Consider the following 26,904-nt stretch of genomic DNA (forward strand, 5'->3'; position numbering starts at 1 on the left):
CTGTGAAGGCACGGACCGAGGCATCTCAAACATGGTAGATGCTTCAGAGCCATCATTGACCACCCGTCGCAAAAGCTAGGCCATCTCAATGTCCCCAAAAGCCTAATGGAAAAGCTCATGGAGCATCTGGACTGGGGAAAGAGGGGCAGGCAGCCTCACCTGGACTTGGCCTTTCCCCATGAGCCTGTCTGTGCTCTCGCCGTCTTCTTTGGCAATCTTCGTTTTGTTGTAACACTTTTCGTAGCACAGTATCCGCAGGGTCTGGGAGCCTTCCAGCTCTATCTCAAACTCCTGTGGCCCCGAGAAAGAAGAATAGTTGCAGGTGAACAGATAGGTCTAAGTGCATGGTGGTCAGTAGCACTAGGGGCTGAAGGGGACCTGAGCCATAGCTCCTAACAAATGGCGCCCCTGGCTGCTTCGGGAGAACTTGTGTCTTTAGACCTTCCTCATTTAGCCCTGGGAACTTCAGGACCAATCCCTGTGGTCATCACTGTCACTATAGTGTGGTGTTCCTGGAGGCTCTGAATCCCTCTCAAACCTAATTCAAATGCTGTAAGCCAGCATCTCCAAGGGTGGTGCCATACCACTGGTTTCAGACTCTCAGGTGTGTTTGTTAAAATGCAGATATTTAGGGCTGGGGATGTGGCTCAAGCGGTAGCGCGCTCATCTGGCATGCGTGCGGCCCGGGTTGGATCCTCAGCACCACATACAAACAAAGATGTTGTGTCCTCTGAAAACTAAAACATAAATATTAAAAAAATTCTCTCTCTCTCTCTCTCTCTCTCACTTACTCTCTCTTTAAAAAAAAATGCAGATATTTAGGCAGGGGTTGTGGCTCAGTGGTATGACACTTGCTTAGCACATGTGAGGCACTGGATTCAATCCTCAGCACTACTTAAAAATAAATAATGTTATGTCCATCTACAACTAAAAAAAACATAAAAATGAAATTATTAAAAAATGCAGATATTCTATGATTTGGGGCAACAATGTCATGTGAACATGGCTTCATTTTTAGGCAGTGAAACTATTCTGTATGATACTACAATAGTAGATACATGTCATCATGTGTGTCACAATCCATGGACCACATGTAATACTAAGGGTGAACCCTAACTTCAACTCTGGACTTTGGGTGATAATGAAATTATTATTGTAGGCTCACCAATTATGTGCAACACATGTTCCACTTGGGTGTTAGATTTTTAAAATTTTTTAGTTGTAGATGGACACAACTTCTTGCCCTTGGGGTAGGGAGATAGGGCTTCTTGGTGAACTCTGTGCTCCTACAGGCATTAGCAAGGTTTCCTTCTCTGCTGTGAAGGGTGTTGGAGGCAGCTTTCTTTCTTTTTATGTGGTGCTGAGGATCAAACCCAGTGCCCCACGCATGTAGGGCAAGTGCTCAACCACTGAGCTACAACCCCAGCCCTTGGGTGTTAGATTTTAAAATGTGAGGGGAAAAGAGCAGGGGAGAAGTTAATATGGGAACTGTCTTTTTTGTCAATTTTTCTCTAAACCAATAACTGCTCTAAGGAATAAAATCTAAGTTAGGGGTGTAGCTCAGGGGCACAGTGTGTGTTTAGCATGTGCAAGGCCTGGGTTCATTCCCTTGCTCTGTAAAATAATAATTAAAAATAAATTCTATTAAAAAAAAAAAACGGAATCCATGGAGGTGACAAAGGAAAGATGATTTGGAATGCTCTCCTGGGTTTTCAAGTTTTCTGCTCTGGGTATGTGGGATTAACTTGCTACCCCCATCATCCCTTCTGTACTTGCACCACCCATGCTTAAACCTGCATGGGCTATATAGGAGGAAAAATGGAGGAGGGTGAGGTGGGGGGGGTGGCTATTTCTGAATCTGAATGGGGGTGAAGAGGCCATGCCAGGATCCCCCTGGATGATCTGCATGCATGCCAGGTAGCCTGCTGCTATGGAGCCCTCCAGGTGTGAAGCCTCCCTGGTGCTCTGGCTGCTGACTCAAACCTGAACCTTTTACACCCTACCTACCACTCCTTCTTCATTGACTCTCCTGGGTCTTCTGGCCCCCTTGCTGTCTACAAAGCCTTCTACAATGGTTAACGTGGAGCTGACACCTTGCCCCCATCTCAGAGCTACATGCACAGGTAACTGTATCAGTCTCCTATTTAGGTATTACATCTAATGATCAAAGAGAGTAGTGGACACTGAGAAGCAAGGAGACCTGGGTTCTGGTTGCTCACTTTACTGGCCACACGGTTTCCTTCTCTGCTGTGAAGGGTGTTGGAGGCAGCTTTCTTTGGCCCTGCTGTTCTACCTGCACCATCAAGATCAAAGATCTTGAGGTTGTAGCTGCTGTGGAGTCCGGAAATGGCATCTCATAGGGTCCTGGGGACTTAATAGATACCGGCCTCTCTGCAATTTTGCTCCCCACTCCTGGAGGCCCAAGGCCAAAAGTTCACACAATAGTTCTCCAAGGTTGAGGAAAGCAGAGCAACAGACTACACAACCCCGACATCCTGAGACCAGCAAACAGGACCCTTCAGACTGGGGAGACCCAGGGAGTAGGCCTGCAGCCCCCCACCCCAGCTCCCACAAGCAGAGTCCCAGGCTTCTCGAAACTGAGAGGGTCATAGAGAGCTTATTCCAGCTTCTGAAGGAGCTCATTCCAGCGTCTAAGGAAAAACATGGAAATCTACCATAAATACTAAGCGATAACAAAGGCAGGACAAAAAGCCCTTTTAAGTACTCTTTCTAAACATTTCACTGGCAAAATTGCTTGTTTGTGATGGGGGTGGGTGAGTAAAATTCTCAGGAACATGGAGATAAAATCTCTTGGACTTAAATCTCTTTGATATGTCACCACCCCTCCTCTCTAGGACATTCCTGGAATGCTGGTGGCACAGCCTTTGGAGGAAGTCTTAGGGAGCCCCTGGAGGCTTAAACTCTTCTGGAAAACATCCTGGCCCTGCCAGGCAGGGCTCTCATGGATGCAGGACTCCTTACTTACCTCATTCCAGTTTGGCTCAGTTGTGTCCCTGTAGACACGCGTCTTTGCTTTATTCACAAAATACCCAAAGGAATCCACCTCCAAGGTACAGTACAGATCTGTGGGAAGGTGACAGGAACATGACCATACTTTTCTACATCACACACATTTTCCATAAGAGCAGGTATTATTTTCAAAATCAAGAAAGAAAAAAAAAAGGTCTTTACTTTTTCTCTTTTTTAACATTGTTTTTTTTTTAGTTATAGATGAACATAATATCTTTGTTTTACTTTATATTTTTTTATGTGGTGCTGAGGATCGAACCCAGTGCCTCATGCATTCAAGGCAAGCGCTCAATAACTGAGCTACAACCTCAGCCCTTTACTTTCTTTTTTTAAAATAAAACACCAAACCAGTGGCCAGTATGAGCACCAGCACCTCAAGAAATGTCCTTGCCCTGACCATGAAGCTGGGAAATGGGATCTCAGAATACTCACTGACTTGATCACTTAGCAATCCCCAGCAAAAGTCCCAGAGGCGATAAGGGCCCTTTGCTTGGAGGAATAGATGGAGATGAACATGGCACTGAAACCTTGGGGGAGAGTGCGGGGGCGGGAGAGCACTGCAGAGACCACAGCCGAGATAAGCTACCTGATGGGGGATGACAGGTATGGGTCAGAGGGTGGGAGGAGCTTTTATGACCTGAGCAGACCCCATCAAAGCATGAGGGCACAGGGAGCTCCAGGTCAGTGTAGAAAACAGGAAGCAGCTCAGTGCTGGGAAAGTTGTGGGGTACAAGAGACGAGGGGGGGAGGTCTGTGGGTGAGTGAAGCTGGACTGTATACAGAGTCCGGTGGCTGTAAGTGGTAAGTGACAGGGTTTGGATTTTAGAAAAAACACTGGATAGGAGTTGTAGAGGCTTAGTTATCAGTCTAGAGAGGAGGATGCTGCTGAGGACCTGGCTGAAGGTAGCCCGAGATGATGCAGAAGTTCCACTGATGGAGAATATCCAACTGACAGTGTAAGGTAACAGGATACTAGTTTCTAGGTTGACCAGAAGGGTGGACAGTGGTGCCACTCATCAGGCCAGGATATTTAAAAAAAGAGTAACAAATTTGGGGGCTATGAATGATAAGTTCAGTTTGGAGATGTGGAATGTAAAGTGGGGGACACTAAGGACATAAATGAAAAAGTAAGAGGGGAGGCCAAGAGGGATAATTTGGGATTGAGAGGCAGTTCTGTTGACATACACATTGTTGAAGGACAGGTGCAGGGAGGGAGGAAGGTCTGGTGGAACCTTGGGAAATAACATATCCGGGGCAGCCAGGGAAACAGTTATGAGTGAGTCACAGCTTTATGAAGGTATAATTGATATTCCATATAATTCATCTGTTGCATCCTCATCTACTGGTTTGAGGATTCCTGGTAAATTTAAAGACTTGTACAAATAACACTACAAATGTTTCAGGACATAGCCTTCCCCAGAAGTCCCCATGGATCCATCCATCGGCAGTCAAGTCTTACTCCCATCCCTAGCCCTCCACAAAAATCTGATAGTCTGTCTCTATATTCTGGCTTTTCTATAATTGCTTACATAAAATGATACAATATGTACTCTTTTGCTTCTGGCTTTCTTCATTTAGTATAATTTTTTTTAGGCTCATCCATGTTGTTGTCTCCATCAGTAGCTAGCTCATTCTCCCCCCTTCTCGGTCCCCAGTCCTACGGATCGAACCCATGGCCTTGTATATGCTAAGAAAGCATTCAACCACTGAGCAACATTCTCAATCCTTCTTAAAATTTCAAGACAAGATCTCACAAAGTTGTCTAGGCTGGCTGGATGCCTATAATCCCAGCAACTCAGGAGGCTAAGGCAGGAGCATCATAAGTTCAAGGCCAATCTGGACAATTAGTGAGATCCTCTTTCAAAATAAAAATTCAAAAGGGCTGGGGTTATGGAACAGCAGCCGATTTGGATTCCAGAAAGATTAACTAAAGCGATTTCTACAGACCAAAAAGAAGATGATTTGGCTCAAATCCATAATAACTGATATCCAAAACTCCAGTTTGGCTATTCTTACATCTGCAACAGAACCAGGATGCTTTTTTCAATATCTATTTTATTATTGCCCTTTGCCATATCATGAAGTTCTATTTTGTTTTTTGAGCTCATACAGACCTAGGTTAATGTTTTGCTGATCAGTTCTATTTTTTGACTACAGAGTTTTTAAACATTGCAATGGAGATTTCACCTGTAAAAAGTTATAAGGCCTTTACTATAATGTTATGTGTTGTATGTATTATATTATGTGTGCACACTTGTGTTTTGTGTTATATGTTTGAATGTATGTATGTCCATATATCATATATGATGAGCGCTCATGATAAAATGGATCCAAATATTTTTTTTTCACGTGATTTATATGGTTTAATTTAAATTGGGTAAACAACTGTTGAGGATTGTTTTAATATGTAAACAAAAAAGAAGGTTAACAGATCTGTTTGTTTACTTTCACCTTTCCTTTTCATTATATTTAATAATTCTCTTAAAGATAATGTAAATTTATGGCTCAGTGGTAGAGTGCTTGTCTACCATGTGTGAGGCTCTGGGTTCGATCCTCAGCACCACATTAAAAAAATAATAATAAGATGTTGTGTCCACCGAAAAAAACTAAAAAATAAATATTAAAAAAAATTCTCTCTCTCTAAAAATAAATAAATAAATAAAGGTTTAAAAAAAATAAATAAATCTTTAAAAAAAGTAGGGGGGGTGCCTGGGGAGATAGCTCAGTGGTAGTATGCCCCTGGGTTCAATCTCTGGTATAAAAAAAAAATTTCTTTTTTTAAATTTAAGAAACCGGGCTGGGGTTGTAGCTCAGCGGTAGAGCGCTCACCTAGCATGTGTGAGGCCCTGGGTTCGATCCTCAGCACCACATAATAATAAATAAATAAAGGTATTATGTCCAACTACAACAAAAAAGAATATTAAAAAAAAAATCAAAGAAACAAAACCAAGGGTGTCCAAGCTGGCCTTGAACTTGCAATCACTCTGCCTTAGCCTCCCAAGTACTTGGGATTATAGACCTAGCTTCAATCCTTTTTATTGCATGTATGGATATAATGGATGTGCCACACTGTATCTGTGTAAGTCTTTCTGTGGATGTATGTTTTCACTTCCCTAAAGTGAATACTTAAAAGTGGGATTGGTGGGATGTATGGTTTAACTTTTTAAGGAACTATGAAATAGGGACAGTTTGTAGCTCAGCAGTACAGCACATGTTTAACATGCATGAGGCCCTGGGTTTGATCCCCAGCATCAAAAACTACAAAAATCCTGTGATGTTTTCTAGGGTGGCTGATCCATGTCATACCTCTATCCACAGTGTATTAGGTTCCTATTCTCACATTTTCACAACATTTGTTATTGCTCACCTTGTGTTTATCATTTTGGGAATGTGAAAGGGTATTTTGATGTGGTTTTAATTTGCATTTCCCTAACATGACAAGCATCTTTTCATGTCCTTATTAGCTATTCATATGTCTTTGGTGAAGTGTCCATGCAAATCTTCTGCCCATTTTTTATGATTGGGTTGCCTCCCTGTATTGAGTTGTAAGAGTTCTTTATGTATTATGGACATAAGTCCCTTGTCATATATATTGCAACTATTTTCTTCTGTGATTTTCGGTGTGGGGGGGTGTCTCTTGTTTTGCAGCAACTGTGGGAAAAGTCAGAATGGTGTGTACCCTTTTCCCTCCTCATATGGACACCAAGAGCAGGGTGAATATGCTATGCTGAGGTCCGTACAACTGCAATGCAGTCAGCCTTCACCACTTTAACAGCTTGAGCAGCTGGGAGAGAAAGGGGTATTATCCATCCATTTTGACAGAAGAGCCAAATATACTCTGTTTATTGGGTTGAGGAGCCACTGCCTATAGTCCCCCAGCTTGGAATTTAGGTTCTCCGGTAACCTTTACCAAACTCTGGTCCTTGCAATTACAAGACTCGCCCACAGAGCGCTGCTTACCAGCTTGCAGTATCTGAGACGGTAAGGAAAAGGGCAGAGTCCACTCCTAGAAAATAATTCCACATCTGGAAGCCCTCAACCAGCACCAGCACCTCCCCGTCATCAGAGACCAAAGGTGATCATTTGAACAACTTCCCTCATTCCCTATGCCCTGCCTGATTCATCCTTCCTGGGAAGATACCTACTCAACCCTCACCATCTTCCTCCCCAAACCAGTCACTTACTTGAACTCTGCTTAAACCCAGTAGCTGAGTGGACAATGACATTCAGGAACCCGTAGAGCCCAGGAGATTCATCATCTGTGCAAGAGACCAAAGAGGTAAACATATGCCTCCTAGGAGAGGGAGGCAAGATGACATAGGCTGGTTCCACTTCAGAATCAACTCAGCACTAGGCAAGGTGGTGTCACAGACCAAAAATGTACCCATGTGGTTTTCCTCGTTTGGGACTTTAGGATCTAGGTGGGTCCACAATGCAGGTGAACCAGTAGTCAAGACAAAGTGAATTAAATTTCCAAAGACAGGAGAGGGTGTTAGTCAGGTGGTGTGGAATACAGATGGAATGAGTGAGTGCATACACATGTGTACATGTGTGTGTATAAGCACATGCCTATGCGTCTGTCAGCCTGCACACACATACACGACAGTGAAGGCAAAACCTGGCTTGATCAAAAGTATTGGCAAATGAGTGCCTGGATGAGAGGAGATCTGGGAGGACAGCGGAGTGGGGATAGATCCACCACAGTGGGTTGGAGAAACATTAGTCTCAGGCCTGTGACAAAGGACACCACTGTCTTCTCAATTGCCCAGCAGTGGCTTCCTTGGGAGAAACTTTTAACCAGTCCCACCCACACCTGGGAGAGAACAACAGGCTTTAATAAGCACATCCTTCTGAAGGAAAAGCCACTGGTCAGGGGGACAGTGCCAACAAGAAGGAACATTGGCCATCGGCTCTTTTCCCAGGAGGCTGGTCTCACCTTCTTTGTTGATGGTCAGTGGAATGTTGTGGACGGTTTGAAGTTTAACACACGAGTTGGTCAGCATCTGCAGCTCCACAGATGTCAAAGAGAAGCTTTTGAAACCTGAGAGGGTGGAGCACATGCAGGGCTCATTCAGTCCACACTGTTCCTCTGTACCCATCCCACTTGACTCTCACCACATCTTGGAGAGGGTACAATAGGGCCAACACTGGGGCTTGGTGGCTCCCAGATGAATTTCAGATATGGCAGCAGAGCAAGGTAAGGCCCTAGAGAGCCCAGGCCTAGGCTCACAGGTAGGGACAATCTTTGATGCTTATAAACATACACATCCACACATATCTGCACACCAATTTAGTACAGCTACAAGGCAGGTCTGAGAATGAGAGAGAAACCTGGGAGGTCTCCCCAGAAATAAGTATATTGCTGTCCCCTACTCTGCTAACACAGGCCCCTTTATCTTCCCTTAGGTGAGGAAAAAGGCTTATTTCTGGGGATAACACTGAGCAGAGAATAGATGTTGTGGTGCTGGAAATGATTTGAGTCCCCAAGTTAGGATAGGAATCCCTGGGACATGAGCCCTGACAGAAACTCATTATACCTTTAGGACACAGTGGCATCACAGGAAAGAAATGGCTCCATAGAAACAAATGATGAGCATGAGGGGATGGGACAGGTCAGAGTCTGTGCAGTAGCAGAGCCAAAAATACTGCTTCAACAGGAGACAGACAGTCCACTGCTGTAGAAGGACCAGACCACCTGGGATACAGTGCTTGGCTAAATTCCCCCTACCAGTGGGCCAAGTGGGAAGCTGGGGAGCTATAGCCCATGGACTTGGGGTGAGATCTGCCCTCCAACTCCTGAACACTGCCAGACAGGATCAGGGGTGCAGTTTTAAGTTCTGAAGAAGGAAAAAAACTGCTAGTAGAGCAGTGTGACTAGAGAAGGAAAGGGCTGTTTCAGAGAGGAGTATTTTGTTCTGAGTCAACCAGGTGGACAGGGGCCAGTACAGTGGTTGCCCAGGTGGATTAAGTCAAGGGCCCATTTGACATTAGCACCTGCTGGGGGGCAGACAAGGGTAGGGGTACAGGGGAGACCAAGGGGATAGGGTGAGTAAAAGAAAGGCCATGGTTGGGAGAGCAGGCAAGGGCCATTTGTGTGTATAGGTCCAGGGAGCAGGTAACAGAGATGGAAATTTTGGGAAGGACTGGGGAGAGAATTGCCAGAGAGGTGCAGAGTTGGGGGAATGGTACACCTGGGAGTGGGGTTGTGGGGAAGGACAGGTGGGAAGGTACAAGAGGGCTGGGGAGCTCTTCTTCAACTTATTATCTAATATAGGGTTCCCTGCAACATTTCCCTTGGATAAAGTCCCTCAAAAATTGTTTATTAATTTTTTAAATAAAGGTTTAAAAACTACAGGAGATGCCTAAGACCCATTAGTGCGTAGGCCACTCACACTTCTTCTGCTGTTCCCGGATGTTCTCCCTCCACTCAGCTCGTTCATAGTCAGAGGAAATCAGGAATGTATAACTCTAGGTTAGGCAAAAAGAAGAAGGTGCCTGTTATCTTCATCCTAGCTAAGCCAGCACCTGGCAAGTCAGAGTACAGAGCCTGAGGCTTGCACCTCCCCACCACCAGACAGCTGAGCCCAGATGTGCTCAGGTGTGCTATTATCATCTGGTATGCTCACAGACAAGCTTACTGTTTTCAGCATGTTCCACCTATCCCACTAGCTGTACTTCAGGCCAAACATCTGTGTAAGTTTGCCTCTGGCACAATCCCCAACTGAAACACCTGGGTTTTAGGAGATGACACTGGCAGAGTGGGTATAACTTAGGAACATGAAGAAGTTACCAGAGAGGATCTACAGAGGTCAGGGCTGATGCCAACTCAATTTTCTGTATCCAACCCACAAGTACAAACAGTGACCCAGAGATTAGGCTCATCAGTTGCCTCTCCTAGCCAGGCACTAGAGAACCATTCTGCACACTGACAGGTACATGTGACACCATAGAGAGGAGCCATATTCGTCACTTAGGATTCACATCCAATCAGGGCAGTTGTAAGAAGAACAGCTGGGCACCTTTCCAGCCCAGTATCAAGGACCATCCTAAGCCCTCCATTGCCAGAGTACAACTTTCCCTTAGTAATTCAGTACTGCACCTATATAATGGGGTGACACAGCACAGGCTGCTGCCTGGGTATTGGAATAGCACACCCCAATGGCTCAGGTGGGTGATGAGAGACAGGAACTTAGAGGTATCTCTCCCACCTAGCAGAATGGGCTCCCTTCTTTTCCTGCCATTTTTTAAAAATTTGTATATTGATCTTATATTCTCTCTTTATATGCATTCCTTGGGGTTTTCTGTATATAAAATCATATAGTTTTACTTTTTTCTTTTCAAACTGAATGTCTCTTGTTTCTTTCTTCTTCTTTTTTTTTTTTTTTTAGAGCTTTATGGTCATACATAGTAATTGAGCTCTGCTATTTCCTTTAAATGGACCTTGAGGTCCCCAGACAGCATTTCTGTACTAAGGGTCAAGTCTGCATGAGCCTGCAAGACCTGACCTTATTTCCTCCCTGGAGACCTTGCCACCCTCAGCTATGGGAGCTGAGTCAATGACCATTTCCCCTAGGGCTATGGACATGTGTGCTTTCATGTGTCACACTGGACATGTCTCTCAGTGCAGGTATGCCGTCCAGAGAAAAAGGATTGCAGTTGCAAAGGTCACACATGAGCTGGGGACAATATATGCCACGAAGCCAGATGGATGGATCTCAGCTGCAGTTGAGATCAATATCCCATTCAAGACCTAAAGCATATACAGGGCAAGACTGAGGGAGCTGGGAAGCAGCACTCACCTTGCCATTGCGGCTGTGTACCCTGAAGGCCATGCTGGGAGACATGAGCAGCAGCAGCGACTCCTGCTCTGACAGCTTCTTCTTCAGCCTCTCCATAGCTTTGCTGCCTTTGTTTGCCCTCTGCAGGGAGAAGACAGCCTCGCCTTTCCATTCTTTCCACTCAGTCCATCCCACCCACCCCATGCTGGGCTCGCAGAGGGCAGGGATCCCACCAGTTTACTCAGCACAGCCCAGGGCCTCAGTCAGCTATTGCTGGTGGCCTTTTGAGGACAGAAACAGGCCTTTCTTGGAGTCAAAGCCTGGCACAAGCTATGGAATGTGCTCAATAAACCTTTCTTGAAGGAATTAGTCTGTCCTCTTAAAGGCTAAAGGGGAGAGACCTTTACAGATGTCCTGGCCTTCAGTTTTCCTAAATCCAGTGTCCAGGATGCTGCTGTGACTTAAAGGGCCTCTCATGCCCTCCCTGACCTAAGCTATTTCAGTATCAGACCCTTGGGAGTACTTGTGGGGGTCCCAGCAAGTCCAGATGAACATCACTAGGATCTGGACAGGAAAATCCTCCCTATCCTGAGCCACATGGATCCTTCCTGAAGCTGCTACACCCTGAGGAAACCAAGATAAACCTTAGTAGTTAGAGACCCAACCCCAATCTCCAGAGAAATGGCACAATGTAGATAATCCTGAAGCGGCAGTCAATAGGGCTTGACAGTTTCTGAGAATGTAGCACTGGCTCCACCTCTGCTTGGGCACACTCTACCATGGAGGCCACAGTTCCACCTACACAAACAATGTAATGCTCATTCCATGTACGAGGCTTCCGTTGTCATGCAGCTCCCTGCATGCTCCTAAATGTGCAAGGTTTATAGTGCACTGGCTTGGGCAGGGGTGTGAAAGTTATGGAAGACCTCCTGCTATTGCATCCACCTCAGCCAGGTGTCTCTGGACCGAGGACCAACTTTCTCGAGACTCACTTTGTCTAAGGCTACTGCAAAGCACCTCTCCTATCCTGGACTAAACTCAGACTTGGGGGCCACATCCTAACTATCTCTACAATCTTCTAAATCTGTGTAGAAAGGAACAGTGGCCTGCAGGGCTGTACTCCTTCCCCTGGACTAAGCCCTCATCAGGGCAGTTGTAAGAAGGACAGCTGGGCACCCCTCCAGCCTCACATCTGAGACTGCCCCAAGCCCCATATGGCCAAAGTGCAACTTTCCCTCAGTGATTCAGTACTTTTCCTGTGTATTGGGGTGATACCTTTTTTCCTGCCACTTCTTTTAAATGAAACATTTAGGCTTTGCCTGTGAACCTAAAGCAACACACGCTTTATTCCCCTACATAAACTGCTGGTTACCAAATGAGCACTCTCTCTCTGCCCTGCCTTTTCATTCCTGCCTTGTGCAACCTGGAGGTGGAGGACTGTTCTACCTCATTGCACCCTTCCTGCCCAGGATCCATTAGTTATTATCTCTGAACAACTTTTCTGTTGTTATATGTATTGAGTTTGTACCTTCCATCAGAAGAATTAGGGGCTTCTCCAGGCCAGGTTTTCCTTGGGACACTGGGGAAAAACCCAAGGTCAGGCTCTTACAGTCAGGCAGGTGTAAACTAGGCACAGGTCAGACAAGACCCACAAGGGCATCTAGTATAAGTAAGTTATGCACGTGAGAGTATCCTGGTCATAGGTCAGAAAACTGGGCATGGGGCCATCTGCTAGGTAAAATAAGTATGTCGTGAAAGACACACTGTGAATGCCCACAGCTAGCATCCCTTCATTTCTGTTCAGAGTTGGGATATTAGCTGCTCTGGTATAAGAACCCAAATTTAGCTGGAAGCTCAAAATATAACTGTTGCCTGGCTGTGACCAGATGCCCAGCACTCCAGAAGCTGAGAGCTCACAGGAGTCACAGCAGGTTCTGGAGGCCAGCGTGGGGTCGGATGCTCAGAGGAGAGAGAACCCACTGGCTGATTGATGTACGAGGGGCTGCTTCCCTCTCAGGTCACACAGAGCCCGGCCCTCATTTCCCCCAGTCAGATATACCTTCTCTCTCTGGATGTCACTCTTGATCTGGGAGATCTTAATCTTCAACGCATCCAGCTCCTCATCTGGCACCAGTGGGATGTTGGGTGCTGCTTCTGATTCGTCCACCATCTGGAAGCTGAGATCCGTGAGTGGAATGTACCATTTGCAGTCATACTGCTGGGTTTTGCTGGGGGAAAAGGAGAATGTTAACATGCTTATTGCCTTCTTTTGCTGATGTCACTATTTGAGAATCTGAGAACTCTGGGTCTATAGGGCTGCATAGTTATCTGATCCAAAACCCAGTGCTTATTTTATAAGACAGGTTGGAAGGAGGCTGTTGGCAGACACTGGCAGTCCCAACCTTAGTCACTCCTGGGAACATATATTTCACACTTGACCCCGGGCCCCAAAGTATCTGAAGAGCCCTGATCCCCCTTATCTAGTGCTAACCCTGACATCTCATGGAAGCACAGCAATATCACCCAATGGAAGCATAGGACTGAAGTCCAGAGCTGCAGAGATCAAGGAGCTGTGGATCTACCTGGTACAATCCCTTCATTTCACAGATGAGGAAACAGAGACTCTCTTCTGAGTTGACTAATTAAATCCACTCAGCACAATAACAGCAGAACAGCAGACAAAAGTCTGTTCTTTTCTGGCGTTGCCCTCTTTGCTTTCTTCCAACCTGGAATACCCTGGGCAAATCTGACCCCTGGTGGTGGTGACGAGGGGTAGACTACAGGCCTATGTTGGGAATAACTTGGTAGCCATCACCAGCCAAGCACAATGGCACACGTCTCTAATTCCAGCTACTCAGAAGGATAAGGCAGGAGGATCGCAAGTTTAAGGCCAACCCCAGCAACTTAGTGAGATGGTCTCAAAATAAAAAATTAAAAAGGATTGGGGATATAGCTCAGTGGTAGGGCATCCCTGTGTTCAATCCCTAGTACTGTTAAAAAAAAAAAAAATAGAAAGAAAAAGAAAACTATCACCAGGGAGATAACATTCAATAATTACCCTGCCAAGGTCATGGGAGAGCTGACTGTACCCCCAACACCTGCAGCCTGCACCAGCTTCTGCAGCTTCTTGACCTCTCTGTCACTCTCTCTTTTCAGATGATTTATGATAAAACTTCCTCTAGTCATGCATGAAGCCATGATCAGAAAGTTGAGTCACTGACTCTGCCCCCAGGAGGTCTCCAGACTGCTAATGACAACTTTGACCTTGAACTGGTATCACATTCAGGTGGAAACAGAATGCAAAGACAGGGCCTGGCCACATCATTACTCCTGTCCCCCAGAGAGACCCTCTCCTCCTGGAGTGTTGGGGTGGGGTCACTGGCTAGGTGGGATAGGGGCCCCATTGTCACTCACCCTCCACTCTGCTTCTTGAGCTTGGTGCAGAGGAGCAGGTCGGTGAACAGGAAGACGTGGCGCAGCTTGCGGGCGCCCTCTACCAACTCCACCATGAAGCTGTCCTTCAGCAGCTGCCGGTGCTGCGGGCATGGTGGGGAGGGCTCAAGTTAGGGCCAGATGGGTAGGGTTGGTGGGGTATGCTGAGCCCTCCTGGCCGAGCAGGAGCAGGTCAACTTTCTGGAGACATTCTCACCCTGGAGAGATTTCACTCCCTCCAAATCCAATACTCAGACCCACTTTTCAGAATGTTCTGTCCCATATCATCAGCCTGCTAACAGACAGGGGTTATGCATACTCCTTTTTGTTCAAGAAACATTTTATATTTCATTTTTTTTTTAGTTGCATATGGACCCAATACCTTTATTGTATTTATTTATTTTCATGTGGTGCTGAGGATCTCACCCAGAACCTCACACATGTGGGCAAGTGTTCTACCACTGAGCCACAACCCCAGTCCTCAAGAAGCATTTCTAAGTCCCTCCTAGGAGCTCGGCCTGAAGAAGAGGATGAATGAATGGGTGACACTGATGGCCATGGGCTTGGAGGCCAGGCAGGGGCACAATCAAGTAAATGGCCTGCTGTGAGAACAAGTGATGGGGCAGTCAGACCTCTCAAGAGTGGCACTTGGAGATCCAGCACTGGCAAGAAGCCAGCCTCATGAAGCAGGGGATATACCCATCAAGGAACTGTCATAGGCACAGGGCATGCAGCAGGAACAGGTTGAAACTTTGGGTATAGATGGGGCAGCAGCTCACTGGGAAGATGATGGGGCTCAGGAACTCTTTGAGAAGGGGCAGTGCTAGAAGTCATGGTAAGGGCCAGGCCTGGTCCTGAGGGCAGCAGGAAGCTGGGGGACTCCATATCCAGGACTCCATAGTTTAATTCTCCTGACTAAACAGGGTATGCAGGGCTCCAAGTAGGGGCTGCACCTCTTTCACTTACTATACTTATTTATTTAGGCACTAGGGTTCAAACCCGTGGCATTTTACATCCCCAGCCCTTTCTATTTTTTTGAGACAGAGTCTTGCTTAATTTCTGAGGCTGGCCTCTGACTTGTGATATTCCTGCCTCAGCCTCCCCAGTGGCTGGGATTATAGTCATGTGCTACTGAGCCTGGCTCAGAAGCCACACCTCTGACACCAGCCTGGAAAGAGAGCTGAGTCAGCATGGACCACAGGCAGGTGGCACAGGGTGGGTAGAACTAAAACAAACCGGAGAATGGGAGATGTGAACTCCCAATAGGTCCGGAGTTTCTCTGTACCTAAGTACTTCATCTGAAAGTCAAGGGATAGTCTTTCTCACATAGCTCAAGGGGTTGCTACATAGGCACATGGAGGTAAGTCACTAATTCATCCAACAAAAAGTGCTGGGCATCTCAGATGGGTTGGGTGCTGTGCCAAGGACCTGGAGACAGAATGAAAGACACTGTGCACTTTCCCCATACACATGTGTGCTGTGCAAGCATGCTGTCTGAGTGATCTGATTATATCCCACAATACACTGTGGGTAGGTCCTTATGCTCATTTCACAAGAAAACTCAGCCTTAGAAAGGTCCACCCTCTTGTCCTAGGCAGCCCAGTGAGCAAGCAAGAATACTCAGTCATCCCTGCCCACAAACCCTGAGAAGCACCTAGGTTCAGGGAAGGGTTCCAGAGTGGTGATGACTCCACACTGTGATGGCCCCGAATGGTCTGAAGGTTAAATATGTACAACACAGAGTGTGAAAACTCAGTATCTCCCCAGCAAGAGACACAGTCATCCCTAACTGGAGAAGCAGGGAGACTCCACACCCTTACCCTGGTGAGGCCAGGCTGGACCAGGGGCTCCAATGCTGCCTGTAGCCTCTACCTTCCTGGACTTCCCCCATCCTCTGTAGGAGCCAAAGGCAGCAGAATCCCCAGAAGTAGGTGCAACTTGTGCCAGGCCCCCTAATACTCTAGGCATGGAAGTTACACATCGCAGCTCAGCTCAGCTCACAACAGCCAGCTGGCCGTTGGCACAGGGTAACCAATGTTTTTATGCAGGAGCTGCTGGTTCCCATAAGTAGAAGGGCAGGAAGGCTGCCAGCCTGCCAAGACCATGATTCATCACCACTCACCCACAATCCACATGCCGAGGGCAGACAGTCTGCTGGGCGATAGCACCCATGAAAAGCAAGAAACTGTGTGCACCTGGGAGGAATGTACATGCACCATTGAAGGTCAAATGCAAGAGATCAAATTGCTCTCCCCTTCCCTCTCCCTCTCCTGGGAACATTGATTGTTGGGTCTGGGGGGAGGAGGTCAGCAGAGGGTCCTGGGACAGGATCTTAGGGAATGGCTACACAGATGCAGCAAAAACACAGAAGAGGGTCCTTCAGCTCAGGACAGACCCAAGGGACCTTCTATGTGTGGTAGCAACATGGGGTTAACAGTCCTTTCTCTATACAAAGGGATTGAGCTTCTTTTGGCTACCAGCAGAGGGCACCCTAAGTTCAGCTCAGCTGTAGGTCAGAAGTCCCCAGTACCAACTAATTCCAAACATGTAGAAGCTCTAAGGGGTAGATTCAACTTGGTCCTGGGTTGTAATTTTAATACCATAACAGTCGCCCAATGCCTCCCAACCCCACCTTCGGCAACCTTATCTTTCCAAGAGAAGTCCCAAAGCCACGGGAATCTCAATATTTCCCAACCAACCCCACTGATCCTGGTCCCAGCAATTACACTGCACCTTGTCTACAAGGGCTGTTCCAGGAATATGAGTTGGTGCATGTTGTAAACAGGCCTTTGGGTGCTGGACAGCTGGTGACCACAGTTCTTTTATAGGAGCTTCCCCTGAATATCAGAGATGTTCTCCTTAAGCTAGATCTGGCTTCTGAAACCCAGTCCACCCAGGGACTAACAACTTCAAAAGAGAGGTCCAGCCTCCTAGCCCTAACAAAATAGATGGGCCCCAACCACAACTCTGGCCAATCCAGGAAGAAAGTCTGGACCCTGGCTGAAGGCTGGTATCAAGGGAATGAATGAGAGAAATGGCAGGTGAGGAGGGCAGGAGAGGAGGGAGAAAGAGCCAGTCCTATAGGATGAAAACCTCTCAGACCTCTCTGCCCTGGACCCTCAATCTAGGACCCACAACCCCTGGGCCTCCTCCCTGGCTCAAAAAGCTGGCCAGGCCTAGGCCTAGGCCTAGGGTCTGCCCTGCACAGAGCCCAAATGGAAGTTCCACAGTAGGGTAGGAAGAAGGTGAAGCGGTTCCACGGGAAAACAGCAGCAGACCTGCAGAGGTATATACGTGTTTCAGGAAAGGGGAAAGACAGGCCCAAGACAGATAATCCAGGGAGGAGAGAAAGAGAAAGGGCAGTGAAGGAAGACCCAACGGTGATTCAGCAAGAGGGTCTGCAAGGTCCTGCCCCTTTGACTAGGTATCAAAAGTTCTCAGACCATCACCTGTGCCATCTCCTCCATTCCCTTCCAGGACTGAGGCTCCTGTGGGGGACACTGGTCATCAAGCTATCAGTGGGTCAGCCCACACAGCATCAGCATAGAGTGGGAAGGTCCATGCAGATTTGGTCTCTCCCTGGAGATGTCCCTCTCAGAAGTGCTTATCAGCTTGGCCTTGGGTCTGGGAGAGCAGAAACTCAGCCTTAGAATAGCCTTGATTTCCAGCCCTCCCTCCCTGGACAGGTCCTATAGAGGATTCGAGCAAGGGAAGCTGGGTCACCCTCCATGGCATTCTAACGATGGTGTGAGGTCACACAGTTGGAAATGACTGTCCCTTTGACTTAGCATCTCTCCAAGAGCAAACACACCAGATAGAGGTGAAAGACAGAGAGGGTTGGGAGCTTGCTGGACCCAGGACAGGGACAGCACCATACTTTGGAGAATCTGAGGGGCAAATGAGAGGAGCTGGCTTGCTGGGACCACAGGAGAGTGTGTGTGTGTGTGTGTGTGAGTGTGTGGGTGTGTGTTGGAGGGTGTTGTCCATCTGTGTGTGTGTCCCTGTGTCCCCATAAGTGTCCGTTAGTGTTAGGGTCCTGGTTTTTCCATGTGTACATGTCCCAGTGTGACTTTCCCATGTGATTCTGTATAGATGGGAGTGTCCCCCTGTGATGTGGGGTGGAGGCATTAGGTGGCAGTACTCCTTCTGGGTGCTCCCTACATACAGGTGGAAGACACGAGCTGGAAAGGACACTAATGCCTTGTCAAATAACCAACAAAAATTACCTAGTCAGGATCACCTGCAAGTTAAGGGACCAGGATCATTTCCACCTTCACTGTCTACAGTGCCCTTTCTCCTTAAAGATGCCAGCTGCATGCTGTATTTCTCTGAGTGTCATTCCTTAAAAGTAAGACGGGCAGGAAAAAGACCTGTCTGGTGGCATTTTTTTAAGGATTAAATGAAACAGTGTGCCTAAAGAATAGCAGAGGAACTACTGGGTAACATTTGCTGAGGCATTTGTGGCTATAAGCACCATGTTCAGAGCTACCCTGCTCCTCATAAAGACCCCATGAGGGAGGCATAGTCACCTCCATTTCAGCAGACAAGGAGCCTGAGGTCCAGTAAGTTTATATCAGGTGGCTGTGACCTTCTCAGGGGTGCACAACTGAAGGCTGCCATGCACCATGAAAAGGTGGGTTGTCTCCTGCCTAAGGTTTGCTTCCCCTAGTGCAGCTACCTCCTCCAGCTGTTACTAGGACATTAGTGCACCTGGCCCCCAACTCTGAGTCCAGGCTACAGCCCACCCAAGGCCTCCATGTGAAGTTCAATTTCGGAGAAGCATACTATTATGAACTAAATATCTCTGTCCTCCCAAAACTCATATGTTAGAGCCCAGATTCCAAATGTGATGGTATGTAGCAGTGCAATCTTTGGGGAAGCAACTGGGTTTAGATGAGGTAATACAGGTAGGACCCTTGTGATGGGATTAGTGTCCTTGTAAGAGGGAGAGTGAGAGAGTGAGAGAACGAAAGAGCCTGCAATGAGGAAAGGGCCTGTGAGAACAGTAAGATGGTTGTCTATAAACAAAGAAGAAAGCCCTCACCAGATCCTGATCATGCTGCCACCCTGACCTCAGATTTCTAGCTTTCAGCACTGGTGAAAAAAATGTCTTTAATTTAGGTGGTGTGTTGGTGTCCATCTGCAGTCCTAGCTACTCAGGAGGCTGAGGTGGGAAGACTGCTTGAGCACAAGTCTGGGGCCAGTCTGGATTGTTTAAACCTCCCAGGCAATGGTACTCTGTCATAGTAACCACAGCCTATGGCTCCACAGGAGCAAAGGAGAATTTCTTCAGATCCAGGAATTTGTTTAATCGTAAACAAATCAACAAGGCCTTCATAGATGGGACTGAGAAAAGTTGACAAGGACAGCCCAGGTGAAGGCTGAGAGGAGAGGAAGCAGAGAAGGAAAAGGAATGAGGTGAGGACCAACATGTCATATGTTAAGGGTGGGTCCTGGCACTGCTCCAAGTATAGGCTGAATTTGGCACATTCTGCCCCTGGAAGAGGCCGTGGACCCAGCTCCCACTCTCTTGCTTCCAGAGCAAGTCCTATACCTCTGAAGAGCTGGCTGAGTGCCAGGGGACTGGCTGACACTGCCTTTCAGTAGCCTTAGTGAACTCCAGGGACTCAGCAGGTAGGCTGGGAACAAAGTTCCACAGCTAGGCCATAGCACGAGACTTAGGGGTCCTGCCCAGCTCTTTCTCTTATATGTTCTCTGGCTTTCTTTATTTCCTGGACCCCAGAAAGCATCATGGCCAATTCTGGTCCAGCTATCCTATGCCCTAAGTGACACATTATAAGATGATTCATCAATGGGGATGCCCCAGAAGGGACAGGACCCTGCTGGGTGTAGGGGGTGTGGGGTCTGGGAAGAATGATGTCAATTTATAGCAATAGCAAGAATGGTGGCAGCTAACATTTGCTGAGCACTTTCTAGGTGCCAGGCCCTGTATGGAGACAACATTATCCAAAACATTTCATCTTATTCTATAAAACCTTTTCATTGGCAGATTCCAGTTCTACCACTGCACAGAAAAAAAAAAAAAAAAAAAGGTGGGTAAAAAAAGGTGAGTAATGTACCCATGATCCTGGTAAGAATTAGAACTTGGGTCCAGATAAGCCAAGAACCTAAGCTCTGTTTGCAAATATTTATAAAGGGCAAAGAAAAGGTCTAAATTTGGACATGGCATGAGCCTTGACTTTGTAGCTTTAAGATTAGACTCTGGGTTCAATCCCCAGAGTCTCAATGCTCTACCACTGAGGGACATCTCTAGCTTTAGGACTCCTGCACTGATTGCGAATACTGTACAGACTATGCTCACCACTATCCTGAAGGTTTGGCTGAACTAGGGATGCCACTCACCCTTGTCTTTGCCCACTGTCCTCTCCATAGCACTCCTTGCAAACTTTGCCAACAAAGTCTGGCTTTTCCAACTCCTTTTTTTTTTTTTGGTGGTGGTGGTGCTGGTGATAAAACCCAGAGCCTAATGCATGCTAGGCAAGAATTCTATCACTGAGCTACAACCCCAGCCATCATCCCTTTTTAAACATCAACCTAAAAGCCTCCATTCTCCCCTAGTGCTTCTGCCTCAGCCTGCACCAGCAGTATTCCCCAGGCCCTCCTACAGAACTTGTTCAGACTAGCTGCCTGAATAATTCTTCCATGAGGGGCCTCTGGGATTCCAGGCAGAGAACCAGGATTGGAGGCCCGATCATCCCACACACTTCCAAGCCTGAACAGCACACAGTGCGAAGCTCATATCAGACAGACAAGCAACCGCGTGGGGGAAATTACCCAGCAGTAATACTCTTTTTAGATCTGGTTATCTAACTGTGAAGTTAATTCAGCTAAACAAATGAGTACCTACCCACCAATCCACAGGTCCCAGACCTGGAAGGAAAATGTGCCTGCAGGACTCTTTTATCCAGAGGCTGAGGAGGGCATCCTGCTGGGGAGTTTCTGCTGCTCAAAGCTCTCAGGGGTGCACAGTCAGGGCTAGCTATAGTGCAGAGTCAGAAAGCCACCTGTAATGTTGTCACTTCCAAAAAGGGCACAGCTCTGGAGCCGGGAGACACGGATGGAAAGGATGATGAGATGATAGGAACCATAACTGGTGTCAGGTTGGGCTACTGGCCCTGTGCAGGCTGACACCTGGGTCCCTCTATCATGCCCTAACCCATCTAGGATGATCAGGTGGTGATAGGTTACCTTTCAGGAGGCCCAGCAGTGACTGTGAGAATGCTTCCAAATGCCCAGGCTGATGGAGGCATCTTTCTTCTCTCTACCAAACTGCCAGGGAAGCTGGAAACCTACTTTGATATGCTCCCAGCAGAAGCAGGAGATGGGGCATCAGACAGTACCTAAGACTTGGGTAGGACATCAAGCTTCCAAGGGGGCACATTCTTCTCGTGATTCCACCTGCCTCTAGGTAGGGCAGGGAAAAGTGGAGGGGTAAGCAAGCCATCAGTTCATAAAGGAGGAAAAGTGGCCCAAGTGTAACATACTTGGGGTACACACAGGTCTCACTACCTGGCTTGCCTACTTAAGTGGCTGTGTGACCACAGGCAAGTCATTCAATCTCTCTAAGCCACAGTTCTTCATCTATAAAAGGCAGAAGGCCTCTGACCTGATAGTGTTATCAGGAGAATTCACAGGTATAGCTCTTTTCTTCTTTTGGGAACTAGCTATTCAATGTTCTATATCAAACTAAGAAACTGGCACAAAGGAAAAAGTAGGTATTTCCAAAGCTCAGTCCTGCTGCAAATTCTAGATAGTCTGCAGCCTCTCCACCTCAGTGGGCTGAGAGGAGGGGTCCTGTGGATTCTTTCTTGGCTGTAATATAGATGGTGCCCATGTGGCAAAGTCATCACCTCTCATTTCCATGCGGTTCCTCACAGGTCAAGAAACACTTTTAGGAGAGGCCCGCCATACTGTGGCCCAGAGATCCAAAGGAGAGGACTGCCAGCACGCAGCTCAGAGATCTGGAGGAGAGACCTGTCCTGGGCCCAGAGATATGTGGTGAGTCACCCTGCGCTAGGGTTCCTTATTCACCAAATCGTGGCTCAACAGCCCAACAACAGGGTACATATAGGCTTGAGGCTGCCACCGCCACAAAACTGGGATATTACCACTTGTATCAAGGGGCAACAATAAGGAACTGGTAAGGTCCCTGTGGGCCTGGCTGCACCTAGTATCTCTCCTGGGGTGCTAACAGTTATCCCGTTCCTGAGGTAACAGGGAGTCTTGCATGCGGTTGCCTATCTCTTGTTTCTCCTACTAACAGCCAACTTCTTATGATTACCCTCTCACTAGTCATATAATCTAAAACCTCTATATTCTAACATCCTACCTCATAAACATCTCAGCCAACCCTCCAGGTCCCCCTTCTATCATTAGAAACTGTAAACCATTACACAAACCTACTGACTGTATTGTAGAAGATAACCGAACTAATCATTTCTGATTATAGTGACAAAACTGTAAATGTAAAAATAGAAGCTAACCAATATATGGCTGCACATTGGGTATATTGAGTGCTGTAATATTGATCTCTCCCTTAAAAGTGAGGTATTGGTAACCTATAGGGACACTATAAGACAATAGGGCAGAAGCTGCCATACATTGGATCTACACTGTAAGAGAGGAAGACTCATAGACATCATGAAGAAACAGGCAGGAAAGTGCCCAAACAAACCCAGATACCACAACAATAGAATCCATAGGTAGCAAAGTAGGTGAAATGTCAGAGAAGGAGTTCAGAATATTCATAACTAAAATGATTTGGGATTTAAAGAATGACCTAAGTGACAGATACAGGCAAAAATCGATCACTCCAATAAAGACATAAGAGAGCAAATACAAGTTGCAAGAGATTACTTCAAAAAAGAGATAGAGATATTGAAAAAAAAAAAAAGCCAAATAGAAATCCTCAAAATGAAAGAAACAATAAGCCAAAATAAAAAACTCAATAGATAGCATCACCAACAGACTAGATCACTTGGAAGTTAGGACCTCAGACAATGAAGACAAAATATAAATCTTGAAAATAAAGTTGACCTCACAGTGAAGATAGAAAGAAACCATGAACAGAAATGCACAATCTCTTCAATGAAATAATAGCAAAAAATTTCCCAAGCATGAAGAATGAAAACTGGAAAATCAAATACAAGAGGCTTATAAGACACCAAATGTACAAAATTACGACAGATCTACATCAAGACACATTATAATGAAAATGCCTAGCATACAGAATAAGGATAGAATTTTAGAGGCCACAAGAAAGAAAAATCAGATTACCTATTAGGGAAGACCAATTTGGATCTCAGCAGATTTTTCAACCCAGACTCTCAAAGCTAGGATATCCTGGAACAACATATACCAAGCTCTAAAAGATACTGGATGCCAACCAAGAATCTTATATCCAGCAAAATTAAGGTTCAAATTTGACGATAAAATAAAAACCTTCCATGATAAACAAAAGTTAAAACAGTTTACAGCAATAAAGCCTGCTCTACAGAACATTCTTGGCAAAATATTCCACGAGGAGGAAATAAAAACAACAATGAAAATCTGCAAAGGGAAGAACTACAATAAAGGAAAAGCCAACCAAAGGAGCTAAATACCAAAGCTAAATACCAAAATAAATAAAAATGACCTCCAATACAATTCATGTCTCTTTCAAGTCTTTCTGATAAACTTTTACACATAATTTTTTTTAAAGACAGAGTGAGAGAGAGAGAGAGAGAGAGAAAATTTTTTAATGTTTTATTTCTTAGTTTTCGGTGGACACAACATCTTTGTTTGTACGTGGTGCTGAGGATTGAACCTGGGCCGCACGCATGCCAGGCGAGTGTGCTACCACTTGAGCCACATCCCCAGCCCTTTACACATCAAAATTTTAACTACAATATTATTTAATTTTTCAGGTTTTTGTTTATTTCCTATTTTTTTCATTTTTCATTTCTCTTCACAAAGTTATACAAATATGTTCTTTGAAATTTTAAGCATTTTATATATTGTATTTTAATATATAATTAATCTGGTATGTGTATATACATTGCCTGTGATATGAGATGAGGCATATTTTACTCTCTTATAATTTAAAATCCATTATTCAAGATTCAAGGATGAAAAAGATCAATCAGAGTAAAAATTGTTTAATAAGGTATTTATAAAGGTAAGGGCAAGGTTGAGGGTAGCTAGCAAATTTTGTGAAGTACCTTTCCTTCTGTAAACTTGGAGAGGTAGGAGATGAAGTATGAGAGAGCCATTATGAAAAACTTGTAGAAGAAAGTGACCTAACTGAAGTTACTCCCACCAAAAGCATGTAGAAACCAATTTACAGTCTAATAGAGTCTTATAAGGAGGAACAAAACACCTTGTTCTACTCTTGTATATTCTAAGTTCATCCCTTTGGTGTCCCTTTCTGATGGAAATCAACAAGAAACCACATAACAAGGTGACTTATCATGCAGCCTTCAGTATATGTCTCACCAAAAGGTGAAAGATGGAGAAAGGAGCCAATATGGCAGCCATTAGTTACATGAGGCCACTCAGTATTTGAATGTGTTTAGTCTGAATTGAGGTGTGCTATGTGTTAAATAGACATTAGATTCCAAAGAATTATTAGGACAAAGAAAATGAACATAAATATCTTACTAATAATTATTTTCTTTGCAAATTATGTTGGTAATCCATCAGGTTAAATGAAAATATATTAAAATTAATTTCTCTATTTGCTATTTATTTATTTATTTATTTAAGGTGTAGATGGACACAATACAATGCCTTTATTTTTATGTGATGCTGAGAATCGAACCCGGGTACCACCTGTGCTAGGTGAGCGCTCTACCACTGAGCCACAATCCCAGCTCCATCTCTATTTGTTTTTCAAAAAAAGTAGTAAAGGAGAACAAGGTAACATATTTTGAATCTTAATGGTAGTACTATATACCACATATATGTTGTCATTTTTTATATTTGTCTTATCAAAATTCTTATAACTATAAAACTAAATGGGGTAAACTGTACCATATATAAATTATATCTCAACAAACATGACTTTAAAAAAGAAATCTAGTTCATGAAGTGTTTTAACAGTATTGGGCATGTACTCACCACCTGATAAATAATGGCTATTATGATTCATTAAAACAACCAGCATCAAGCTGTTTCATAGTGGGGTAGGGAGGAGGAGCATGGGAGGAATAGACAAACTCTAGATAGGGCAAAGGGGTAGGAGGGGAAGGGAGAGGGGGCATGGGGTTAGAAATGACGGCAGAATGTGATGGATAGGATTATCCAAAGTACATGTATAAAGACACCAATGGTATACTTTGTATACAACCAGAGATATGAAAAATTGTGCTCTATATATGTAACATGATTTGTAATGTATTCCGTTGTCATATACAACAAATCAGGAAAAAGAAAACAAAACAAAACAAAAACAAAAAAAAAAACGCTTTTAGCCTGACACAACCCAGTGGAGGGACAACAGGCCCTGAGTAACTGTCCTCAGAACGAATGAATGTTTGGGAAAGAAAAAAGGTGTTCCCAAATCAATTCTATGGGTAAGTAGTGGGCGAGGACCAAACCTGGGTTGGACGATTGCTCAACTGGCATCGTTTCTGCTGCATCAAGGAGTGCATACCTGTTGGGCAGCCTGGAAGTACACTGAGGAGGATGCTCAGATTCTGAGAGCAGGACTGATTAACAATGTCTTGTCCTGGCATGGCTGGGGATCAGGGATACATGAGTGGCCATCTGTCTCACACTCCAGCTTAGCACCATCAAGTCCCCTCCCTCAACAGGCACTGATAGACAGTTCTGAATGAAAGGGTGTAAGTTAGAATCACAACCTTTCAAAGCTTGCTAATCCCTTTCTCCCTCTGGCAGGCCACCCAAGTGACCCTTCCTCAATAAGCAAATGTCCTTACAGGGCTAGGTGCTGGAAAAGACACAGATTAAGGTCCCTGCCCTTATGAAGTGTTCAGCACCAAAATATTTCCTGCTTGGTCACTGGGACCCTGGCAGTGGGTTAGCCCAGAAGAAGGATTATGAGGATAGATGCAGGAATGAGAACCTGGCTGCTAACTCCCAGGCAATACCTTTGTCTATAATTCCCTGAGGCAGTTGATTCCAATGATCTAAATATTTCTCTCCAGGTATGCTCAATGGCAGTCAGAGGCAGCCAAGTTGGAATCATATCAAGGGCCAAGCAAGCTCATGCATTTACTTACCAGGCAGAGTGCTCATAAAGGAATTGGCAGAACAGAAAGATAAGTTGTTCCAGGAAGTAAGGGCAAGCTGGGCAGGAACCCAACCAGCATATGGAATTTTAGCAGATACAAATCCAACATCTAGTTAGATCTGGTGGATTGCCAATAGGAAGCCACAGGCTTTTCTCTCCTTTGATGGCCCTTGGCCAGGGGAGAGAACCAGGGGCAGGGCCCATTGTTGTTTCAAAAGACAAGATAAGATTCCCACATCCCCTAGGTTCTAGTCATTGGACAACCAGGCAGGGAGCCCCTGCTCAACATTTCCCTTTGGGAGATGCTAAAGACTCATTTTGGCCTTCAATAGGTTCAGAGCTGACTGACATGGCCAGGAGTGTCTCCATAGGCTGCTCTTTCCATAAATTATGTCCCTTTGAGGGCACAGG

General features: G+C 45.7%; 1 protein-coding gene across 2 annotated transcripts in view; it reads right to left on the minus strand.

Annotated features, from left to right (window-relative positions):
• Window positions 1–26,904, minus strand: part of Bcr (BCR activator of RhoGEF and GTPase) — a 141,652-nt gene that overhangs the window by 20,699 nt on the left and 94,049 nt on the right. For both annotated transcript variants that reach the window (XM_046421132.2, XM_058571797.1), the window contains exons 9-16: window positions 14,223–14,344; window positions 12,868–13,036; window positions 10,830–10,949; window positions 9,423–9,498; window positions 7,967–8,071; window positions 7,215–7,289; window positions 2,987–3,084; window positions 160–291 (exon numbers count right to left, since the gene is read on the minus strand). In XM_046421132.2, the coding sequence (XP_046277088.1) occupies window positions 160–291; window positions 2,987–3,084; window positions 7,215–7,289; window positions 7,967–8,071; window positions 9,423–9,498; window positions 10,830–10,949; window positions 12,868–13,036; window positions 14,223–14,344 (897 nt within the window). The remainder of the gene's footprint in view (window positions 1–159; window positions 292–2,986; window positions 3,085–7,214; window positions 7,290–7,966; window positions 8,072–9,422; window positions 9,499–10,829; window positions 10,950–12,867; window positions 13,037–14,222; window positions 14,345–26,904) is intronic.

Source organism: Marmota monax, unplaced genomic scaffold, assembly GCF_021218885.2.
Source record: "Marmota monax isolate L192 unplaced genomic scaffold, Marmota_monax_Labrador192_F-V1.1 WCK01_AAM20220418_F8-fsc00157, whole genome shotgun sequence".
Lineage (NCBI taxonomy): Eukaryota > Metazoa > Chordata > Mammalia > Rodentia > Sciuridae > Marmota > Marmota monax.